This window comes from Sorex fumeus, unplaced genomic scaffold, assembly GCF_029834395.1.
Source record: "Sorex fumeus unplaced genomic scaffold, SorFum_2.1 ptg000002l, whole genome shotgun sequence".
Taxonomy (NCBI): Eukaryota; Metazoa; Chordata; class Mammalia; order Eulipotyphla; family Soricidae; genus Sorex; species Sorex fumeus.
In genome coordinates, this window is record NW_026606059.1 from 9608056 (window position 1) to 9633637 (window position 25582).

The window sequence follows — 25582 nt, forward strand, 5'->3', positions numbered from 1 at the left end:
TGTAGATGAAAACACTGAGGCCAACAGAAGTGAAAAGCCTCCTGAGTTTTTATAGTCAGCAAATAGCAGAAACGTGAAACCAGCTTACATGCGGGAGCGATCTTTTCTCCCCTGACACTACTTTACCGTATTTTTATGGTATGAGTTCAAAGTGAAAAATATAGAAGTCTTATATTTCCAGTTAATTTGAGTTTATGGCAAAAGATTTTTTGCCTGCACACTGACCCCAAAGAATTTACACTGTTACTAAATGATAACCTTAGGGAGGTATTGGGAAGGGGGCAGGTGGTCATATTTAGCTCATTTTGGTATTTCCACTAAAGGCCAGGATAGTGAGTACATTTTCTTGCTGTCTGAAATACAAACAAACCAATGAAAAACCCAAAGTGAAACATCACACAGAGAGATGTACAACACTTAGCCACACCCACACCCCCCGCCCCACACACATACCCCTAATCACAAAATATTACTGGAATAAACAATCCACAAAACATAGAGAAAATCTAAAATAAAATAATTACCTCCCCCCTCCAAGCCCCCCCACAATGTCCCAACCATAAAATACTACTTAAATAAACAGATCCATAAAATGAAACTAGTTCCAGTAGTATACAGTTGTTTCTTTCCTGAGAGTCCTTGGTTTCTTGCTCACTTTCTTGCTTTCTGTTGTTTTAAAATATTTATCTGTAAGGCCAGGGGTGTAGCTCCGTGGTAGAGCACTTACTTGCCTTGTGTGTGTGAAGCCCAGGTTTGATTCCTGACACTACCCCAAGAGAAACATTTTGAAATGCATCTGTGAAATGCCTCCAAGAAAGAGAATGGGCCAAAATTCCAAGAAAGAGAATGGGCCCAGGAACCAAATAGCCTGGCTTGATCTGCTGACCAGAATGAAAGCTCTGATGAAAGAGTCTAGATGTCCAACCAGTTGCCGACAACATGCATAGTCGGAATCATACTCCTACAGTGACCAGAAACTGCCAAGACAAGGCTCTCTCCCGGAATGCCCAAAGGAAGCAGACCTTTGGCTCCATGAACCTCCCTGGAATCCGGTCCTGGGACTGTGTGTGGAGTTGTGAACTCTGACTGCTTGAGTTTCTGCTCAGGACCTGAGGACCTATGTCAGCATTGCTGATGAAGGGATCGAGGGCAATTTAGAGACCAATTTGATGGTCCCGTGTCTTCATTTTTCTGTTCTTCTTCCATCAAGATAATTTCTTCCAGGATGATAACAAAACTCAGAAACCTCTGAGGACTGCCATGAAGGATTTGGTTTCATTTCATAAGGCAGTAAGGAAACTGTATCCTACTTCGCTCCAGATACACGGCTCAGTGCTAGTCGAATCTGTACTAGATTCCATCCGCTTGCCCAGTTCCTGAAGAGACCTTGAACCAAACTTGTTGTGGAAAGCTTGACAAGAGTGATGCACCTCACCTTCTACCCCAGCTTTTTCATCCAATGTCTTGTGCTTCCATGAGGACTTTGAGTGCAATTCTTACAGGAATGAAAGTTGTATTTCATGCTAACTTCAAGTCTTTGGGGTCTTCATAATAGAATTGTCATTCCCAAGATTTCATGTCTAGTCTTCTGAAACAAAAAAATAATCAGCTGTGACTGTCACGGTCTCACCACTTGCCATGTATGGTTGAGATGCTGAGAAAGAAGGGCAATGGGTTGCTTTGGCAGGCAGGGAAGGCCAGTGGCGAGATGCTTACAGACTAACAGAAGGGCTTGATTTCACGAAGAAAGTGAATTATACAGTCACCTCTGAGTTTTAACTGGGGTGGCAGGGTAGATGGTGACAAAATTGAAGGTACAGGACATATCATGACATCAGTTTGGTCATGTTCTGTTTTTAAGTCCCTGTGGAAATTTGGACAGGAGAGTACCTAAGGTGAGCCATTTTGGTTTTGGAATTTGGACTGAGTCAGATGTTTTAGTTTTTTTTATTGTCATTGTCAAGGGCTGGAGTGAAAGCACAGCGGGTAGGGCGTTTGCCTTGCAGGCGGCCAACCTGGCCGACCCGAGTTTGATTCCTCCGCCCCGCTTGGAGAGCCTGGCAAGCTACCGAGAATATCTCGCCCACACGGCAGAGCCTGGCAAGCTACCCGTGATGTATTCAATATGCCAAACACAGTAACAACAAGTCTCACAATGGAAACGTTACTGGGCCTGCTCGAGCAAATCGATGAACAGTGGGAGGAGAGTGCATAGTGCTAGTCAAGTTGCTTATGGCATACGAACTTGCTTTCCTAAGCACTCAGTTTTGATATTCATCCTGTCCCCACTTATATTTTGTTAATTTTTAAGTTGCTGGGCTATACCCACCAGTGCTCAGGACTTATTCCTGGCTCTGTACTCAGGAGTCACTCCTGGTGAGGCTCAAGAGCCCAAGTCGGCCGTGTGCAAGGCAAGTGCCCTACCTTGTGCACTATAGTTTTAGCCAGCATTTTTTTATTATTAAAAAAAATTTACACCATGCATCTCCACCCTGAGTGAGCCCTCCAACTATCATTTATTTAGTGGTCCCTCTATCCCAGCTGCCTCTCCCAAGCACGTGAGTCCAGCTTCTAAGCCATAGAACAATCATCCCGGCCCTTGTGTCTATTGTCCTTAGGTGTTAGTCTCCTATTATGTTACTTTATATTCCGCAAATGTGTGCAGTCATATGTCTGTCCCTCTCTTTCTGACTCATTTCAGTTAGCATGATACCCTCCATGTCCATCTACTTCTCTGCAGACTTCATGATTTCATCTTTTCTAGCAGCTGCATAGGTTGGAGGGTTGGATATTCAATCATTGTATGACTGAAACATAATCACGGAAGTTTGTAAGTCTGTAACTGTATCTCACAGTGATTCATTAAAAAATACAAGAAAAAGAGGTTTTGATAAAAAATCAGACTTAAGCTCTATGTTTTACTGGCTGTTTACAATAGGTTTTAGATTTCTAGTGTTCACGAACACTCTAGCCTCATCCCTCCACCACTAAACCCAAATTCCATTCCCTCCTTCCTGATTTGTTGGCAAATTCATTTTAAGAGGTTTAAGTATGTAGGATACTTTGCCTCACTGCCACATAAGGGCCCAAGACCCCTGACCTTTGCCCCCTGTTCTACAGGAGGTAACATAGCTATAGGCATTTCTAGCAAGCACAGCATCAGTGGCAAGTCCTTACGCGTGTTAACTTTTGGGATGTACATTCTTTGAGTTGGTTTGGACTCGTCAATAAATGTGGGTAACTTAAGGAAGCACCAGGGAAACCTTCCAGTTATATTCCTGGCGGCATAAAGGTAATGAGGAAACGTTTGAATGCTTTGCTATTAAAACATAACTCCTGTGAGTTTTCTGTTGTCAGTAGCTAGGGCAGACAGCATGGCAGGAACTTGATAGAAATGTTAGGATGGACATTGTTTTGCATTGCAGGACATTGTTGTTCTTGTTTTAGGGAGCAGATGACTTTTGTCCGCCACCCTCAGCATAATAATAGGTCGCTGAAATATTTTTACCAGAGGGCTGATTAGTTGGTAAAGATATGACATCTGATCACTGAGAACTAGAACAATTTTTCCAATGGTGTGTGTTCTTATAGACAAAACCAGTAAGTTGGAAGTGGTTTGACACAGTAGAGTCTACGATGTTTAGCTCTTAACAAATGTCCCAAGGGCTACTATTGAGTTGCTAGGACCTCTTTTTAAATTTTCACATTAAAAGTGACTGCAGTCCATAAGCAGTTCTGAGAAAGGAGGAGCACAGCTTTGCTTCGACTAGAGTGTTGGTTGACTTAGGTACATTTTGGCCAGGGATCATCTTTCAGTGTGGAATCTGACATTTATGTATAAAACAGGATTGAATTCCAGAGTTTTCAGACAAGCAGGGGCCTTCGAAATCAGCTAGTCCGACGGTTTTCAAGCTTACTTTTAAAATGAACCCCAGTGGAACCTGAATTTGTAAACCAGATCCTAATAGATGGGTTTCTCTGACCCTTTGAGTCGTGACTGTCTGGAGGAAAAGTTCCTTGCGTGCAGAATCCCTTAAGCACTTCAAGTGACACAGCTTGGAAACCACTGATCTAGTCCAACCCTTTCATTTTCCAGATGAGCAAACTGAGGTCCAGAGAGGTTAAGTGGCTTGCCAGGCCTAGCTCTCAGGGCTCTTGAATCCCAGTCAGTGCTCTTTCCACTACACCACACTGCCACTAAGGTAGGTGCTGGATCAGCATTCTCTTCATCACTGCTAATAGTCTTCAGTCTTTTCCAACCGATTTCTGCTGGTAATGTGCGTTGGATGTTGACGGGTCTTATTCAGAAATGTATAGGATTTGAAAATACAGGTTCGAATAATGTAGATCCACTCTTAGAAGATCAATCGACTTCCTCTCACTTAAAAAATAATCGTAAAGCTGTGCATTTAGGTAATGTCTGAGTTATAGAAACATTTCAGTCGGATCCCAATGATCGATAGGTATGGAGTCAGTGTGTTTCGGTGCAGACTTGGATGGGAAGAAGTTTAGAAGCTTCTGACCCACTTCTGTGGGGACCACACCCGGCCATCAACTCTGATCTCTGCCTGTCTCCGAGCCCCTTTCCAGCATATTCTGGGCACACGTTTATTTCACATTCCGTTCTGCAGGTTTCCACGGTTCTCCATGTGCCAGTACCTTCTGTCTCTTAGCAAAGGAGATCTGCTAAACCAGAAAATCCTTATTTAGCTCTGCATCTGCCAGGGTGTGTCGGAGAGTCCTCAGGTATCGCTGTAGGTGATGGGGGTATTCCTTCCGAAAGTCAAGAGTTGCATCACAGTGTACAGTTACCTTACCTGGAAATGTCCTACAGTGGTCTCTCACCAGAGAGCTCTCTGGAATACCCTCCCTCAACATTCAGTATTTCACAGAGATGCTTTGGCTGCAGTTTGAATACTCACAGCGATTTTCTCCTATAGTGGTTTTTTGTTTTTTCTTTTTTTCTTTCTCATTGTTTACCAGTGCTGGGGATCGAACCCAAGGCTTGCAGTATGCCAGGGGCAAGCATTACACCACTGAGCTCCATTCCCTGACCTCAGATGCTGTTTCTGGTTTCAGCTCACTCTGTGTAGCAGCTGGTGACCTGAGATAATGACATGCTCCCAGATGTTGCTTTGCCTCATTGTATTAGTGTGGCTTGGTTAGTGCTTTAGCTCTGTCCACAGTGAGGGAAATGTTCTCTGGACAGTCCTGACCTTAGCACCTGGCCAGAGGTCACAATTGAGCACTGGACTGAGGCTATTCCTACTGAAGAACTAACTTTGAAACTTGATTTAATTCTAATGACTTTATGTGTAGAATTAAATAGCCACATGTGGAGAACACCCGTGGATATTCTCATATGAAAGCTAGAAAGCTAGGTGTGATGGAGTTGATCGCCCCTAGGAATTTGAGATTGGTAGCTCTGGGCTGTCTTGTTGAGCCTTTCTTTCAAAAAAACGTAAAATGAAAAACAAGATCAGTGTTGGAGTAATTTGCTCAGAAGTGAATATTTTCTTTTGGATAACAGTGGATTTTTGTTTCCTGTTGTTCTTATTGTTAATGTGATTGTTTTGGGGTTGGGAGGCCATCCCTATCACTGCTCAGGAAGGAGTTACTCCTGATTGTGTGCTCAGAGGGCCATATAAAGTGCTTGGAGCTGAATGGAGTTTGGCTGCATGCAAGGTGGAACCTCCTTGTACAATCTTTCCAGCCCCTGAACAGAAATGACACATACAGAGAGAAATTGATGTTTCCTCTTGTTTTTGACCAAACCATCTGAGTTTTCGACGGATAAGATGTTTGCTTCCTTCACGAGAAGTGAAATGTTTTCTTCTGTGTGTGGTCTTGTGTTCAATTAGACTGTAGGATGGGTCAGAGCAAATTCTCTCGGGTCTCCTGGGAAGATGAGTTTAGAAAATATCTGGTAAAATAAGGGCCTAGAATCCGTTTCCATGACAAGTTCCAAAGCAAATATCTGAAATGTGCTGATTTCCGAGGACACGATAAAGCGAACTCTTTTTCTTTCCCCTTTCAGAACCAAAGAAAACGGCTTTGACAGAGAGCCTTTGCACTCAGAACATCCAAGCAAGCGACCATGCACTATCAGCCCAGGCCAGCGGTACAGTCCAAATAACGGCTTATCCTACCAGCCCAACGGCCTGCCTCACCCCACCCCACCTCCACCTCAGCATTACCGTTTGGATGATATGGCCATTGCCCACCACTACAGGGACTCCTACCGACACCCCAGCCACAGGGACCTCAGGGACAGAAACAGACCTCTGGGTAAGCCCGAGGACGCGTTCTCTTCTCGAGGGATTGGGAGCGTCACAACAAAATTTGAGTGTGAACTCTCTAAGGGGGTAAACATTCTCTTTCTCTATTTTTGTCTTCGTGAGAAAACTCGGGTCAGTATTGGTATGCTCTCTAGCTACTGGGCCTCCTCTAGCATAATTCCTTGGATTCTTTATGGCGCCAGGTTAATGGTTTTTGGAGAGGGGCGTCTAAATTCATAGACTTGCAACTTACGAACCGACACAATGTGAATGTTGGTTCAGTTGTTTGTAATGTGAGATTCTTCTATACAGACTGCCTGCCATGAGCGATTTTAGGAAGTTTCTTGGACTGTGTTATGTCATTTTCTTTTCTTTCTTTTTTTTTTTTTGTGTGTGTGTGGCGGGGGTGGGGTCAGACCCGACATTGCACAGGGGTTACTCCTGGCTCATTCATGCACTCAGGAATTACTCCTGGTGGTGCTCAGGGGACCATATGGGATGCTGGGAATCGAACCTGGGTCAGTCGCCATGCAAGGCAAATGCCTACCCACTGTGCTATCACTCCACTCCCATCGTTTTCCAGCCTATAATATTCTATATTTGAAAAATATGGCATGACAGGATATGTGCGACTTAACATATGTTCTTTGAGGATTGATGGCCTTCCTTTTTTTTTTTTTTAACTAGAAAGTACCAGTGGATTAAATTGGAAGGTTTTATGTCAAAGATCAGAGTGCCAAAGAAGGAGTGGGTTGGGTTGTCCCATTAGCTTGGGTTCATAGCTTTTTTTTGTATAAAACTATCCAAGTGAAGCAATTAGGAGATTCTGCCTTCTAAAGAACAAATGTCCACACTGGAAAGGGAAGAAAAATAAGGTAAGTTTGGGTACAAAGTTTGTCTCTACAATGCCTGTGTTTGATGAACACAGACTTTAAAAGACTGATGGTCAGCCTTGCCTTTTTTTCCATCTCTCATGTCCTTGTCACCCACCAGAAAGATTCCTGTTATCTTGTAGCTTGTGGTTGATAAACTTTTTGGTGGGTTAGGGGACTAGAAACAGTAGACCATAAATCCCAATGGAAAACTATGCATATCAGCTGAGATGCAGAATGGTGGGAATGTTGGTAATCTGTTACCTGCTGCTCAAAAACTCGGGGACAGAGATTTTTGTTGTTTTTGTTGTTGTTGTTTTGCATTTTGGGTCACATCTTGCACTGCTCCAGGGCTACTCCTGTCTCTGCTTTAGTGACCCTTAGACATATATGGATCTGGATCTGGGGGGGGACTCAAACTAGGTCTGTCGCATACAAGGCAAGTGCCTTAACCCATGGATTTTTCTCTGGCCCTGGACAGTGGTGTTTTTTTTTTTCCTTCTGTTGTGCCATTTTGATTAGGAAGACTGATACAGGCATCGCTTTGTTGTAGATCCAATGACCTTTATCCTAGACATCAAGTAGTGTTGTTCTCAACTTTAATTCTATAGCATATTTGCATTTTTAGCGTGTTACCGTAATACATTTAGAATGATTGCTCTTGATAGATTTTTTTTCCAGTTCTGTGTGTGTGCATAGTATGTATGCATAAAGCCATTATTTAAATTTTATTTAATTTTTAATTTTTGAGCCATTTTTAATTTTTGAGCCACACCCAGCAATGGTCAGGGTTTACTTCTGGTTCTGCACTCAGGGATTACTCCTGGCCGTACTCAAGGACTGTATCTGGTACCAGGGATAGAAACTGGCTTGACTGTGCAAGGCAGACACCCTACCCACTGTACTGTTGCTCTGGCCTAGGACAGAGGTTGTCACAACCACAGCAAAAGTTAGTGCTGTGAGCATTAGTTTATGTTACATTTCCAACCAGGTTACGGGCAGAGAGGATTGCCATTCTGGGGATCAGTTTGCTTTTCTATGTATGATCTGCCCAATATTTGGATATCCGATAGTGGGAGGTTCTTAGGGTAAGGAGAGAGGGCAATGGACATTTTGGTTGTGAAAAGCTGAAGTAGTTTTTTGCCCACAGTGCACCTTCTCACACCTGTGCAGTGTGCCAGACAAATGCTCAGGACATTAACCTAGGCTGATGTCCTCTCAGGTACCATAGTGAAGAGCTTGGATAAAACGATGACTCTTTCTCAGTCTGGATTGACACTTTGACCCTCAGGTTGCAGGTGATAATCACCCCCCTCTAAGCAAAAGCTTTGCCATTTATTTATGATTTAATACCCCCAAATCGTGATTGCTCATTTCCAAACAGAATTGGAATCACAGGGTCATTGTAAGACCAATTCAAGATTTTGTAGGTACTAGGAAGTGGTCTATTTTTCAGGCCTCAAGTGATATTTTATGAAATATTACATCTAGTGCTCTAATTAGCAAGGAAGTAATTATGCTTATGTGCAATGATTATGTTTTCATCTAGTAATGTATAATACCCCATTATGAACTACATCTCTATCCAATGGTTTGATGTGATTTTTTTCCTTCAGACTGTGTTCCTTACCTTTTAATTATATTAGCTTGTAAAGCTAATAGTGCTAATCTTTATAAATTTGTGAAACTACTTAACCACCCCTAAAGTCAGCAGAGTTTAGTGTGTATTAATGTAAAATGAAATTGTAATGCCCGAATAACAAATTATGGTTTACATCAGCCTGCCCATTTTGAGGAAATAAAAATTGTCATAAAGGTATACTTAGTTTGATATGATTTATAAATCCTTATATATAGGTGACAGATACTCACCAGAAAATCTTAATAAAAACTTAACAAGCAACATTAGTTTACATGTAAACTTGAGTTTTCACCTAGTTAAGAACTGGGTAAGAGTCAACATTAGTATCAGATTTCACATGAATGAAAATGCTTTTTAATGACTGTCAGCTGTTTTCCTATAGTATGCCTCTCTGGTCTAATCAATATGAATAAAAGTTGTGTGGTAATGAATATTTAAGTGTCTGAAATTGAGAAATTAATAAATGTAAAACTTTAAGGGTATTTTCCCCCCTCTTATAAAGACTTGACTCTAATGCCCTTCAGAGTTCAAAAGCAGCAAGTAATTTCTCTATTGTTTTTACCCAAGCACTTGGTCTCCAACATATTTTAATGTTCCTTTGTTGGAAAATGCGATGAAGCTTAGCACTGTTCCACAAATGCTGGAATTCCCATTAGCCGCAGGCGTCCTGTTGCTCATTAATATTATTCCAGGTGTTAGAGCTCAAAGCAGGATTGACTTAATTTGCTGAATTTTCGAAACTCTTGAGTCTTCTGTACTTTCTCGGCCCATAAAAGCAGATAATAAAATGCCTCCATCAAGAAAGTTACCACCACATTTATATCTTTTCTCTGGTTGTTTTCTGTGATGACTCATTACCGTGGTAATGCTTTTTCCTTGAAACACAGCAACCAATAAGTCAACAAAAATTACATATTTGCAAACATTTCAATTTGAAACAGTCACAACAAACAGAGCAATAACTAAATATTACTTTTACCCAATGTCTTTTCTGTTATGCAAATTATAAAGACATTTGCAATTTTACATTTTAACCAATAGGTGGCATTGACAATTTTAACTTTTAAAATACACCTCAGAATACGTTCTAATTGGACAGGGATGGTACAAAGTGTTTTATGCTTTGCTTCTTGCTTACTCTGAGAAAGTGCCTTTAGAAGTATTTATTCATTTCTAACATTTATATATTAAATAATATTTCATGGCTTTATGATTTACCATGTGACTCCTTGTTCTAAGTCAGCTAAGAGAAGGGGTTTCAAACCATTCAGATTTTTTTTTAAAGTAGTGAAGCAAGGTTTTTTTTTTTTTAATAATAATAGACTAATAATTTTTTTAAATTGAAAATTACTTAGATGTGACAGCGAGAAAGAGAAAATGGAAGCAAGAAACAGACAAGTGAGATAGTGTTCAAGGGAGAATATGGGCTGGAAGAGCAAACCTCAAGCCATGCAGATTTTACAAAAATCGGACACTGTATTTTCTTTCTTTCCCTTCCTTCCTTCCTTCCTTCCTTCCTTCCTTCCTTCCTTCCTTCCTTCCTTCTTCTCTTTCTTTCTTTCTTTCTTTCTTTCTTTCTTTCTTTCTTTCTTTCTTTTGAATCACCATGAGATACACTTACAAGGTTGTTCAGAATTGGGTTGTAGTCAGACATTGTTCCAAAACCTGGTCTCTTTACTAGTACACACCATTAATGTCCCAGTTTCTCTCATGGTACCCAGTCTGCCCCTATAGCAGGCTCTCTCTCTCTCTCTCTCTCTCTCTCTCTCTCTCTCTCTCTCTCTTTCTCTCTCTCTCTCTCTCCCCCCACTCCTTTCCTTTCTCCCTCCCTCCCTCTACTCTCCACCTCCCTCCCTCCCTCCCTCCCTCCCTCCCTCCCTGCCTCTCTCTCTCCCTTGTTCTATCTCTTTTTCTTTCTTTCACTCACTCTCATTATTATGTATATCCCTTTATCTCCTTTCAGCACCATTTCCAACTATCACTGTCCTAGTGGTAGTGTGGTCCCATCTCTATCCTAACTGCCTGGCCCACCCCCAACACACACACACACACACACACACACACACACACACACACACACACACACACACACGGCAAGCTTCCAGGACACAGTATTTTCTAAGTCTATTATCTATTAACTTCTACATAGTGACATCAGGCAAGAGATCTAGGTGTTGGGAAGCACAACTGTTTCAGACTTAATGTAATGTGTCCAGAGTGACTGAGGAAGTGGTAGCCCGAAGGAACAGTCGCAATCATTGATAAGGGGAATGTTGCCACAGCCCTCTCACTGCCTTGCCTTTGCAATTGGATGAACGGGGTTTCCATCCGTGAAGAGTGCCTGAGAGAAGCACATTCCCATGGTGTGACTGGAGCCTTTGTCTTAATCTCACAGTGAGACATACTTAGTTTTTATCCGATGGGCATCGCCGTCAGCTGCCCGCATTTCTTAAGATTGTCAATCACTTGAGAAGCATTTACAAGTTACATTTTTATGGTATTAACTGTGATGCTGAAGAGCATTCTAATGATTTACAGGCTCCAAATTACCATTTCATTTTGGTATAGGGGAGCTTGAATTTATGATGTTTATCAAAAATAAGATGTGTTATGTCGTGCCAGAGCGATAGTACATTGGGGAAGGTAATTTCCTCACATGTGACCCACCAGGATTTGATCCCTGGCACTACATATAGTATCTGCTCTCAATAATGCCAGGAGTGAGTCCTGAGCACTGCCTGGTGTTCCCAAAGCCAATAAAAACAGAACAAGATGCACTAGGTTGACTCTTTAAGACAGAAGAGGGGCTAGAGTGATAGTACAGCAGATAGGACATTTGCCTTGCATGCAGACGACCCAGGTTCGATTCCCAGCATCCTATATGATCCCCCGAGCATCACCAGAAGTAATTCCTAAGTGCAGAGCCAGGAGAAACCCCTGAGCATCGCCGGGGATGACCCAAAAAAGCACAAAAAAAAAAAAAAAAGACTGTCTGGCTTATTTTTGGATAAATTTTATGAGTTTCTGTCACTTTCATATTATCCCAACTCTTTCTTCAAGATTGATTTTTTTTTTTTTTTTTGGTTTTGGGACCGCAACCTGCACTTCCCAGGCCTGCTCCAGGCTCTGTGCCTTGGGGTTGCGCCCGGCAGGGCTCAGGCTCCATGTGGCAGTGTATTGGGCTAGCGCCTCACATTCAAAGCGTTTGTTCAGCCTGTTGATGCATGGCCCAGTTTGCTCTTGGAGGCATTCATGATAGCTTTGTGTTCATTATGCTATCCTGAAATGTGGGGAGAGTTATACTATGTGTTGTTTTAGAAAAACATACCTTTGTCACGTAAAATGATTTTTATGTCATTTTTTAGGGTAGGGGACACACTCAGCTATGCTCAGGGCTTATTTTTTGCTCTGCGCTCAGGGTTCAGTCCTGGTGGCTTCAGGGAGCATCTAAATTGCCAGGGATTGAAACCCAGATCGGTCGCATGTAAGGCAAATGGCTTACACTGTACTGTCATTCTAGCCCCAATATGTGCCTTTATTTTTCAGGCAGGAAAGGCATACTTTGAAAGTGCTGATTGACTAATTGCCTTTCTTAGGAGTTGGAACATGTTTGTCCTTTCACTTATGTAATTGCCTGGGGTACTGAGTGTGGTGTCTCGTGCTGCTTTGACCTGTGTGAAAGAAGGCTCTCTGTGGGCTGAAATGAAATAAGCATTTTTATTGGGTACATTTATAGAAAACATTATTAACTAGAAAATGGAAGATGGATCTGACTAGATGGCCTCTAAAATCCCTCGGACCGCTAACGTGTTCTCGTTTGGTGAGGGTCCCATTAGGTAATCCTGACGGAGCTGACTCATGTCTTCCTTCAGAGTTGAATCCTTTTTCTGCGTTTAGTTCGCTAAGTGCCTGTGTGCATATGGATTGTGTATTGTCTGCTTTTAAGGCCATTCACCCTTCTTCTCTGCCTCTGTAGGGTTGCATGGCACACGTCAAGAAGAAATGATTGATCACAGACTGACAGACAGAGAATGGGCAGAGGAATGGAAACATCTTGACCATGTAAGACGCCAGTAGCCATTTAGGTCACGAGTGATTTTGAAAACTGCCGGAGGGAGATTATGCAATAAAATGAAAGCTTGGGGCTGGGGTGTGGGGGGGTGTTTGAAGGCCTCCTGCTTTTTACTGTCCTTGAAAAAATAGAAGTAAAAGTATTTATGTTATTTCATGGTGTGTGGGGTATGGGGTATGTGCGTGTACCTAGGAGCGTTCTGGGGACTGTGAGGGAATTGAGCTCAGGACTCCCTCCAATAGAGCATGTACCCCAGTGAGCTGTCTCTCCAATGTCCCCAAATGAACAAAAATGTTTGTAGAAGTAGAAGATCATGTCTAAATTGCTCTCACAACCTATAAGAAAGATGTTTCCATCACAGAAAAGAGTCTTCCAAGTCAGCCCTGGTGCAGGGCTGGAGGCTAGCCTAGGGGTAGACGCTTAAGCCATGCATGCGTGAACCTCTGCCCACTCCACCACCCCCTCCACACCCCTCCATCCACACTCAGCCTTTCCAAATAGGAGATTGGAGCTTTCGGTAACAAATTACTATCTTCTGGGCCAGGAAGAGTATTCTGGAGTTAAGATAGTTAGTTAGTTGGTGGACTGCTGACCTCGATTCATCCCTGGCACTGCATATGGTCCCGAGAGGACTGCAGGGTCTAGACCCAAACCAACTACCACCTTCCCCCAAAATATCTTTCTCTGTCCTCTGATTAATCCTCTACTCACAAGAGTCTTTAAGTTATAACTGATCAACTCTTCCCTTTATCCCCGTTTCTTCCTCATAGCTGTTAAACTGCATCATGGACATGGTCGAGAAGACACGGCGATCTCTCACTGTGTTGAGGCGATGTCAGGAAGCGGACCGGGAGGAACTGAATTACTGGATCCGGCGGTACAGCGATGCCGAGGACTTGAAAAAGGGCGGCAGCAGCAGCAGCAGCCACTCCAGGCAGCAGAGTCCTGTCAACCCAGACCCCGTGGCATTAGGTAGCGTTTCTTCAGATGCACAGAGAGAGCCGCTGTTTCTTCAGCCATTGATGCCGTTTTCATGTTTCACTTCCCATGTCGAATCTGTTCAGAGGTCGTGCCGAGAACTGTAGAGCGGTAAACGTCATACGAGTCTTCTCATGTGTCTTGCGTGTCTGGTAGGGGAGCAAGCAGGCTGGTGGAGGAAGAGGGGGTCCCCGAGAACCCATTTTCATTCTCTTGGGTTGGGATTATGGGAAAAATTTCAAAAGGGGGCTTTCACACGTGTCATGATACGTGCTCCTTTAGAGAATATTCCTTGACTCCTTCCCCTAACCTACATTTCCCCCACGTAGGACACAGAAATGTAGGAACCCCGTGGGAGAAGGTCCAGGGTTTCTGCATGGTTGCCAAGTTGTCTGAGAAATTCTGCTTCAGTCACCGGTGTGAGCACTGCATGCAGAGCTGTGCAATGTCTGGGTTTTAATAGTCTTGGTTTGTAATGCTTCTTGACTTTCTTTTCCTTTTTTACTTTGTTTTTTTGTTGGTTTTTTTTCTTTGTTTGTTTTGTTTTGGGGCCACACCCTGTGTGTTCAGGGCTTACTCCAGGCTCTGCATTGAGGAGGTCATTCCTGGCAGACTCCTTAGACTCTATGGGGTACTCAGACTCTATGGGGTGCTGGGAATTGAACTTGGGTCAGCTGTGTGCAAAGAAGCCCCTACCCAATGTACAGTGTTCCTGCACTCACACAGTTTTATAGGTTTATTGATCAGGCTCCCTTAAGGCAAAGAGTGAAAATAGGTCAGTTTGCTTTGTACCATTATTGATATATAATAGTACTATAATATCACATTATTACACAACTTTTTAAAAAATTTTTCTTCTGGTGAACAAAATTTGGTTAATAACGACAGCATGCTAGAATAAATAAAGGGAATCTTTGTAACTGAATGAAATAAAAATTTGGAATTTGGAGGTAGAAACACCCAGTTGAGTCTGCTCTGCTTAGTGCACTTCCTGGCTATTCTTCTTAAGGGGCACTGAGCTGTCTCCGGGCAGAGTAAGGCTGGGAAGTGTCTATGGGCTTCTTGGGGGCTACTTTTGGCTTACTGGAGGGAGTAGGCGAGGAGAGAGTGAGTGAGGGGATACTGGCGGTCACTTCATCAGGTCCTAAGTGGACAGAGTTAGCATTGCTGTCCGTGGGAAAAGTTCAATTTCAGAAATCGACAGCAGATTCTACCTGTGTGTTTGTCATGCATGCAAGACTTTTTTTTTTTTGCTTTTTGGGTCACACCCAGTGATGTTCAAGGATTACTCCTGGCTCAGCACTCAGGAATTACTCCTGGCGGTGCCTGGGGAATCATAAGGGATGCTGGGAATTGAACCCGGGTCTGCCGAGTGCAAGGCAAACACCCTACCGTCTGTGCTATCAATCCAGCCCCCACTTTCCCTATTATTAGTCCAGAAAATAACTTGGTTTTTTAAAAACTCTTGTCTTAAGAGTCTCTATATAATAATGCTTGTAATGATTGTCGATGGCTTCATAATTTGGGTAAAACTGAGCAGCTGCTTTGACTTTCAGTTTTTGTAGATTCTATATACATAATTATTTTGTAGTTAATAGGGTTATAATTTTATATATAATTCCAAGGCTATAAGCATTTGTCCAGAACATTAAATCATAATGTTCTTTTGGGCCACAGAAGTTTAGTTCCTCTGAAGTTATTATACCAACTTCAGAGAGTACTACCAGGAGGGGATAGAGTGCTAAATGGAAGGTTTAGCATCCAGCGGTTATTTTATTATGGTTCTCACAGCAGATTCAGAAAAAGGGACTGAACTCTAAGAGATCAGGTGCTTTGTGAACGGGGACCATGATTATTTATGGTTGATGTTTTTCAAAGGTTCTCTTCATAGGACTTTGGGGTGAATGTGATGTGTACAATGAATGAAGAGATTGGAGATCGGAGGTAGGGTGGAAAAGTGTGTGTGTGTGTGTGTGTGTGTGTGTGTGTGTGTGTGTACGTGCATGCACGCTGACTTTTTATTTTATTATTTTAAATTTAATTTTTTTGTTGAATCATTGTGAGATACACAGTTATAAAGTTGTTCATGATTGGGTTTCAGTCATACAATGTTCCAACACCCGTCCCTTCACCAGTGTTGATTTCCCACCACCAGTGTCCTCAGTTTCCCATCTCTTTTTCCTCATCCTGCCTCTACAGCAGCACCCTGGCTTCTAAAAAATGTACAGATTCCTATACTCTATGGTTACCTCATATGTGCTTCTCTTAGCCTGTTTTTCCCCATTTATGTTCTGGGGAGGGGCTGGAGTGATAGCACAGCGGGTAGGGCGTTCGCCTTACAAGCGGCCAACATGGCCGACCTGAGTTCGATTCCTCCGCCCCTCTCGGAGAGCCCGGCAAGCTACCGAGAGTATTCGATATGCCAAACACAGTAACAACAAAGTCTCCAATGGAGACGTTACTGGGCCCGCTCGAGCAAATCGACGATCAACGGGAGGGCCTTTACCTTTACTTTACCTTTATGTTCTGGAGGGAATGAGGAGCGGGTCCTCCCAATTCTCAATTCTTAAAGAACTGTCTGGTCTCAGAGCTTCAGAATAGCCCATAGCCTGTACCTTTAGCTCCAACTGAGTGTTTCTGGTACTGTCCTAGTTACATGGCCACCTTGGACATGTGGCCAGTGTTGAGTCATATATACATCTTAAGTATTTTTTTAAATGTATTTGAACTTTGCACAAAGGAGAGTGCAACTATTTTTTTTTTAATTTTCCGTTTTATTTTGCTTTTGGGGCCAAACCTGGCAGTTCTCAAGGCTTATTCCTAGCTCTCCATTCAGAGATTACTCCGAAGGAATGTATGAGTTTTTGGAGATTGAACCCAGTCAGCTGTATTCCTTACCCTCTGTACTCTCTGTGACCACTGTGGCTTCCATTTTAAACCCATTTCCATTCTCACTTTTGAAATATATCCATGGTTTAAAGTCTTTTTTTTTTTTTGGTTTGTTTTTGGACCACACCCGGATGTATGCAGGGATTACTCCAGGCTCTGTGCTTAGGTATTACTCCTGGCAATGTTGGGGGACCATAGGAGACATTGGGGGATCAAACCCAGGTTGGCCGCATGCAAGGCTTATCCACTGTACTATCACTCTTGCCAATAGTTTAAAGTCATTTTAAAGGCTAGATAAGCCTTCAAATAAGACCACATCATTGACCCATTACTGCTTAAATTTTAGGATTTCCCCAGATTATTTAAGACTAATTTGAATAGCCTCTTAAACTTTTAAAATTAAGTATAAATGAATTCAAAGTAGTATTTCCATCCTTTAAGTAAAAAATGTTTGGTGTTATTCATAAAATGAAATACTTCCACCCCATCCTTGTAGAAGTATTCTTATTTGGGGTTTGTGGGCCACACCCAGTAGTGCTCAGGGCTTGCTCCTGGCTCTGCACTCAGAGAGATCACTCCTGGTGGTTCTGGGGGACCATATGGGATGCTGGGGAGTCCAACCCAGGATGGCCGCATGCCAGGCTAATGCTCTACTCACTGTACTATCACTCAGGCCCTCTATATCATACCTGTTGGGGCAGATTATTTATTTCAATATTTATGTCTTTCTGCATTTTTTGAGGTAACACTGGTTTTACTATTGCATGCCAGTGCCTTCAAGAATTCCCCAAATCAAATTTTTCATTGAAATACAGCTCTTTATTATTACCACCCATTAGCTTTTCAGGAAAAAGTGCAAATATACAAATCTTAACAAACACTGGAAGAGCCAGTTTTCTAAAATCATTGCCTCTGTTTCCAAAGTATGACTTGTTCCCCCATTAAGCCTTGTCACGTTGGGCTTGGGCCTTCACTGGAGAGTCTGCTAATGTCATTGGCATTGAGTTGTTTTAGCAGTGAGGGTTTGGTGGCGGTTAGTGTGAATGTTCTAGATGGTTATCTGGTCCCTGTCCTTTGCTCCTCTTCATCTTCAATTGCTACTTCTCAGCGTGCTGTTCCTATCACTGTCTTGCCTCCTGGTGTTTTCTTTCCTTTGGGTTCCATCTTTACTGCTTACAACTTCTACAGTCATTGTTTGTTCACTTTGCTTTTGTGTTTTTTCTCTTTCTTTCTCCAGTAAAGGGTATGTTTTCAAGAGAGGTTATTAAAAGGAACTATCTAATGATGCCTTTAAGGCCTTAAAAGAGCCTGAGGCATTGTGCTAAAATATGAGCACTAATTAATATGTTAGGGCTGGATCGATAGCACAGCAGGTAGGGCGTTGGCCTTGCATGTGGCCAACACGGCCGACCCAAGTTCAATTCCTCCGCCCAACTCGGAGAGCCCGGCAAGCTACTGAGAGTATCTTGCCCGCATGGCAAAGCCTGGCAAGCTACCCATGATGTATTCGATATGCCAAACACAGTAACAAGTCTCACAATGTTACTGGGCCCGCTCGAGCAAATCGATGAATAATGGGAGGACAGTGCTATAGTGCTACAGTGCCATATTAATATTCAAATGTTGTGATGAGGTATAAAATTCAGTAAATTCTTTTTTTGGGGGGAGGGGGAGGGTCACACCAGTGATGCACCAAGGTCACTCCTGGTTCATGCCCTCAGGAATTGCACCTGACAATTGCTCAGGGGACCATATGGGATGCTGGGAATTGAACCTGGGTCGGCCGCATGCAAGGCAAACGCCCTACCTGCTGTGCTATCACTCCAGCCCCCAAATTCTTCATATATATTTTAGTCAAGGTTGAAATCTTTGTCAGAAAAAGAAATATCAGGTGAGATTTTATGTTTCTTTGGCTGAATAAAAAAGAAATCATTAATCATGAGTAGTTTTATTTATTTTTTTATTTTTTTATATTTTTGCTCTTTTTTGGGTCACACCAAGCAATACTCAGGGGTTATTCCTGGCTCTGCACTCAAGAATTACTCCTGCAATGCTTGGGGGACCATATGGGATGCCGGGGATCGAACCCAGGTAGGCCACGTGCAAGGCGAACGCCCTACCTGCTGTGCTATCGCTCCGGCTGAACCATGAGTAGCTTTGAATTTAATGAATTCGTTCAGTTAATCTTCTGCCCCAAATAGATTCAAAGGGAAATTAGTTTTAAATTTCTCAGAATTGCTCATTCTATGATTGTCAAATAGTCTAATTTTAGAACCTTCATTATTGGTCAGATCTTCAGGAAATCTCAAATAAAATTTAAAAGCTTGGGCCCTGTGCAGATTGTTTGAATCTGAGCCCTAGGATTTTCCTTGTTTTTGTGACCTGTGGCTCTTTTTTTTTTTTTTTTTCTCTTTGAGTCACACCTGATGATGAACAGGGCTTACTCCTGGCTCTGTTTTGAGTCACATCTGATGAGGAACAGGGCTTACTCCTGGCTCTGCACTCAGGAATTACTCCTGGCGATGCTCGAGGATGATGGGAATCGAACCCGGGTTGGCCGCGTGCCCTACCCGCTCTACTGTCCTCCAGTCACTGACCTGTGGCATTTAGTCCTCTCTATTTCAGTTTCTTCATAATTGGGAGTGATAATAAGTATTTTTTTTCATTAGCCCTGCAAAAAGCAAGGCCTCAAAAAATTGGTTAAAAACTCAGAATTGTTCCCCTCCATGGAAATATTTAGTAAAAGGTGAAAGATTTATGTGATCTGAAGAGAAACCAGAGTATGTGATAATAAGTATTTCGTAGTTGTTCATTAAATGAGTTAATGGGTATAGAGCCTGTCATAGAATTTATATAATATGATCAATGATTGTTATTTCTAACATATGATCTCAGAAGGAATTTTAGTTTTTTCAGTAAAAAAAAAGATTTTCTTGATTTGGGGGCCACACCCAGCAGTGCTCAGGTCTGGCTTTGTACTTAGGGATCACTCCTTCTGGAGTTTGGGGACTATATGGATCAAAGCTGGGTCAACCATTTGCAAGGCAAGCATCCTATCGACCGGACTATCTCTCCAGCCCCTTACATTTAAAAGAATTTTTAAATACTTATAGCAGCTTTGTTCATCATAGCCGCAAACTGGGAAAAAACTCAGAATATGTTTGTTCATCACCGCATGAATAAATAACTTGTGATCTAGTCCTATAGTCAAATACTACTCAGTAATGAAAAGAAGTTAGATATTGTAGCTACACAGCAAGATGATGTTCTCAAATATGATGCTGAATGAAAATAAAAAAGAGCACATGTAGCACATGTAGACTTCAGTTTAAGTGTCCAACCAGGAAGGCATCCTTGCTGCTGAGAGGAGTCAGATAAGAGATGGCTGGGAAGAGCTGAGGTCTCTCTCTGGTTCAGAAGGAACTTGAAAGGACAGTGGCGTATGAACTGCTGTTGACTCTTGGCACTCACGATTATGAAATTCTAGTATGTCCTTCGGACATTTCCTGAAAGTAAATAAGCAGTTTTTAGGTGGCTGATCGAGAAACGGGAGAAGAGGGGAGATTGTGCCTTCGAGACCCTAAATCATAATGCAAAATGGTCGGGAAACAATTTGCTCGAGTCCAAGACATTTATTCAGTTTGATACTATTATATTATAAGGTTGATAACCTGCATATGCAATTGGAAAAATTCATATACTTGTTTGATTCCTTTAAATCACAGCATGAAATTCAAGACTTTTCATTGCGCACTTCATGTGACGTGCCTATTATAAAAAGAAAGCTGATTATATATAATTATATGGGGTCTTAACAAGAGGGGGTGATTAATTAAATATGACCCTTTTTTGGTTTTTGGCCAAACCTGACAGTACTCAGGAGTTGCTGGTGGCAGTGCTTTGGAGTCCAGGTATCCAATGCAAAGCTTACGTTCCTACCTGCTAAGCTCTCTCTCCCACCCTGCCTTCTTAAAGCCAGAAATAATTGCTTTTTGTTTTGCTCTTCAAGCCCGAATTCTTCTGTCAATACATACCTCACTTGCTTGTCTCTCCTCGCTTGCTTATTTCCTTCTGGAAAAGCCTGGATTCTTACTCAAACGTGTCCTCCTTTCTCTCCCCTCACATACTTCTAAATAAGTTTTAATAAAAACTATCTTGCCTTGCAAAAAAAAAAAATTAAAAAGGTGGTTTGTTTGACTGTTAGGTGGCATTGGTATGGATGGAAATGATAATGCAGTTGTTGGCATCTGGATTGGGATCCGAGCTTCTAACATATACAACTGAGATTTCTGAATTTATTATCTCCACATATAAAGTGGCAGTTCTAGACATGAACTTAACCTTTCTTGTGATGGCTTTTGTAATAGATATTATCATGATCACAGCCTCATTCTGCTCACTACAGGATGAAGGCCATTCCTAGGTGCTGTCACATTGGTTCTCCAAAGGCTGTCAGCTCATCCCTTCATGTTTATTGATGGCGGCCCATGCTGTATCTAGTACCCAATGGTGTCCATCTGTCGTAAGTGTAGCCCATCTTGCATCTCGTTCCTACATGATCGATTGCTTTCTGCTTTCACATTTCTTATTACATGTCCACCAACTTTGACTTGTCCTTCTTCATAAATGTGTTGTCCTTCTCCTGAAGTAAGCCCAAGCAATTGACATTACAAAGCAAGTGAAATTTAGAAGGATTTCGTTTTTCACTCTTTATTATCACAAAGTTCTATCTGTAAATGTAGGTACAGTTCACATTTTAAGCCATCGTCTATAAGCTCTTATGATTTTGTTCCTACCGCTGTATCTTAGAAAAAAAACTATCGATTGGTAGCAATTGATATTTTATGGGTAATCAAAATTTAGAGGTTAAAATTAGCTTCTTTGGATTTGAGATTAGCCAATGTTCTAAAATAAGAAAGTCCGAGGAGAAAATTGTATTTATTGATCAGCTGCAGATTTTTTGAATTTTTTAAAACTCAATTTTGCCTCTATAAACATTGTCATTGCTACCACTTAATCAGAAGACAGTAAATTTATTAGCCATTTGCTTTCTGTAGCTACTGTCATATTTATTAGTTTATGAAAATGGATTTCTGTGAAACACATCCATTGCTAATTAGTTTATTCTTTCTATTAAGAACTTGATGTTTACCCAGGACAAAGTGACTTCGAATTGGAGAGGAAATGTACATCTAGACAGCTTTTGTTTAGATGTAAATGTATGTTTTATTTTGAAAAATCACCTTTAGATTCTGCCCCTTCTTTGAGAATATCTTTTACAAAGTAGCAGAGAGTTTAAGAAAAGTTTTTGTTGATTGTTTTTGATATATATATATATATATATATTTTTGTGGTTCCCTGAGCTCTCCCCTGTGTGGCTTAGAAGCAAATTAAAAGGTGACTAAGAATTTTCCTTCAAACAATTCACTGAATTGCTAACTGACCATCTACTTCCAGTGACATATATTCAAGGAATAGAAATGTGCTAGTGAATGTCACTTCTCCTGAACTTCTTCGGCGGTATTTTTTTTTTTTAAGATCTTTGAACTATATGAATTAGAGTGGGGGGGGTGGGATGGTGTGGGGGGTGGGGAGAAGGTGTTACCTGGTCACACCCAGCTTTTTGGTCAATCTTGGTAGTGCATGATGTTATTTATTATAAGCAGTGCTAAGGATTGAAGCAGAGTTGACCATTTGCAAAGCAAAGCCCCTTAATCCTTGTGCTGTATCTGTTCAGCCCTGGACTATATGGATTTAAGTACTGGGAGGGAAAAAAAAATGTTCAGGCCCTTTCTCACGTTACAAGGAAATAAGTATATATTTGTTCCTGCCAGTCTACCTGCTAAATCATAATAATTGTAATGAAGACAATTTCAGCTGATGTACTGTGAGAATTTCGATGTTCTCTGGCAGCCATGAAGCAGGGAGAACCTAGTTTGACCTAGCAACTCTTCTCACGTGTAGTAAGCCAGGTAGTTGCCACTTCACAAAGGCGGTGGGCGACTGAGACATAGAAGAACTAGCCTGTCATGAGGCCAAGGTAGCAAAACCCAGATTGAACTTTGCAAGACTGTAACTTGAGTGTCACCTCTCATTTGTGATGGAAACTGTGATGTAGACTTTGGATTAACTTCACATCATTTTACTGAGGTCCCATAATGACAGTTGGCAATTTACTTTTTTTTTCCTCCTTGTTTCCTAACTTTAAGCAGCGTGGCTTACAAACGCCAATCATGATAACAGTTGTTATGGTCATATAATTGGGTAAAGAGAAGGTCACCACCACTGTGACCTTTGACCTTCGCTTTACAATTGTCCCCAGTCCCCTTACCCCGCCACAAGCATTTCCCTTTAGCAGACGCAAAATAATTTGCTTTATATTGCTTTTTTTTTATATATATATATATATAGCACAATAGCAGTAACGTCACCATTGTGAGACTTGTTACTGTTTTTGGCATATCGAATACGCCACGGGCAGATAGCCAGGCCCTGCCGCGCTGGCAGGATAGTCTCAGTAACTTGCCGGGCTCTCAGATGGCACAGTGGGAAGGGCGTTTGCCTTGCACGTGGCTGATCTGGGTTTGATTCCTCCGCCCCTCTTGGAGACCCCGGCAAGCTACCAAGAGTATCCTACCTGCACAGCAGAGCCTGGCAAGCTCCCCGTGACGTATTTGATATGCCAAAAATAGTAACGACATGTCTCACAATGGTGACGTTACTGGTGCCCGCTCAAGCAAATCGATGAACAGCAGGAGGACAGTGCTACAGTGCAGTGCTACTGTGAAATTTGGAGAGTGCAGCTCTGAGATGCCTGAGACTCCCCGTATGCCTCACCATCTCCTGCTGTTACCTTTCAGCTTCTTAGCTCTGAGATGTCTGAAACTCTTCATATTCCTACCATCCGGCGCTGTCACCTGTCAGATTCAACGTTCCTTTCCCTCATCCTCCTCCTTTCACTCTAATAATCATCCTATTTTTCTCATTCTTAAAGAGGATTTTTTTTTTGTCAGTTTACTTTTATACACATATGAGTGCAACCCTGTGGTAATGGTTTTTTACTTTCTGATTGCTTATTACTTAGCCTTTTCACTTAGAGTTCCATCAACATTGTTGAGTTGTATTCCATGAGGGTCTATGTTGCAAAGGCTTTATCCAGTTCTCCTTTTGTGGTGATTAGATTGATTTGTGTTTTGGCTACTCTGAATAATGTTGCTATAAACATAGGGGAACAACTGTCACTGTCACTGTCCTCCTGTTGTTCATCAATTTGCTCGAGCGGGCCCAGTAATGTCTCCACTGTGACAATTGTTACTGTGTTTTGCATACCGAATACATCACGGGTAGCTTTGCCAGGCTTTGCTGTGCATCTTTTCAAATTGATGTTCTTATATCCTTTGTATATATGCCCATGAGTGGTATTGCTTAATCATATGAATTTCCTTTTTTGGGGGGGGGTGGTCCTTGTGTCAGTCTGTCATCTCCTTTGTTAAGTATAATCAATATTTAAGTATTATCTATATTTGAAGTAGAAATGGTGTTTTATCAAGTTCTTTTGGCTCTAATTTATTGTTTACTTATAGAAATGTAATAGATTCTGTATATTTTGCATTCTACTGCTTTACTGTATTTAATTATACTTTGTAATTATTTGGGGGATAGTCTACATATAATGTTAAGTCAACCTGCAAATGTTGATAGTTTCACTTTTCCAAATTAGATTCCTTTTATGTCTTGTTCTTGTCTGATGACTAGGATTTCAATACTATGTTTCATAAAGGTGGTGAGAATGGATGACTTGATTTCTGACCCTAGCGTTAAGCCTTTCATATTTTTAACATTGACTAATAGTAGCTGTGGATTTGTCATATATGGCATTTAATATATTGAGGTTCTATTTCTAGCAAATGAATTTCGTTATCGTAAATGGTAGAATCTTTCAAAATGTTTTTTCAGCATGATAGGATCTTGTGGTATTTATTTTTTGTATGTTGTGTTTTGTAGTAATAGATTTTTAATATATTGAAACATTTTACAGTCCTTGTAGTAACATCCTCTTGGTTGTAGTGTATTGTTCTTTTGACATATTCTTCATAGTCTTCAATTTGCCAAGATTTTTGGGAGGATATTTGCATCTATATCCTTCAGAGATGTTCAGTAGTTTTCTTTCATTGTCTGGTTTTGGGATCAGGGTAATGTTGACCCCGTAAAAATGTTAGGGACCACACCCTTCCACCACTTCCTTTTTAATTCTTTTGGGTAGTTTGAGAAAGATGGTTATTATGTCTTCTTGGAAAGTTTGTTAATTCAGTAGTGAAATCATATCTGGTCCTGGACTTTTGTTCGACAGGAAATTTTGAAGACTGTTTTAATTGTTGTAATGGGTTTGTTCGAGCTTTCTATTTCTTCCTGATTGAGTTCTGGAAGGTTGTGTGATTCAAAGAATTTGTCCATTTCATACAGCATGTCCAAGTTGTTTGCATATAGCTACACATAGTAGTTTCTTACGATTTTTGTAATTTTGCCTCTATCATTTCTGAATCTTTAAATTAGGGTTTTTCTTTCTCTCTCTTTTTTAAATGAGCCTAGTTGAGGATTTGTCATTTGTTTATCCCTACAAATGAGCAGTCTTGGTTTGTTCTTTTATATTGTCTTTTTGTAATTTTAATTTTATTTTCACTCTTTAGTTTTTTCTTCTGATTCATATTTTATCTTCTTTCTTTAGTTCCTTTAGATGTGAGATTACATTATTTGAATTCTTTTGGGGGATGAGGCTCAGTTTGGACCACACCCAAGAAGTGCTCAGGGCTTTGCATTCAGGGTTTATTTCTGGATCTGTGCTCAGAGATCA

General features: G+C 41.4%; 1 protein-coding gene and 1 non-coding gene across 2 annotated transcripts in view; one reads left to right on the plus strand and one right to left on the minus strand.

The window, feature by feature from the left end:
- The window catches only part of RUNX1T1 (RUNX1 partner transcriptional co-repressor 1), a 166563-nt gene that overhangs the window by 115878 nt on the left and 25103 nt on the right, over nt 1–25582 (plus strand). The window contains 3 exon segments of the mRNA XM_056130687.1: nt 6038–6288; nt 12769–12854; nt 13635–13836. Coding sequence (XP_055986662.1) covers nt 6038–6288; nt 12769–12854; nt 13635–13836 — 539 coding nt within the window.
- LOC130022760 (U5 spliceosomal RNA) lies at nt 19399–19515 on the minus strand. Its single transcript, XR_008792302.1, has one exon. It is a non-coding gene; the product is annotated as a U5 spliceosomal RNA (small nuclear RNA).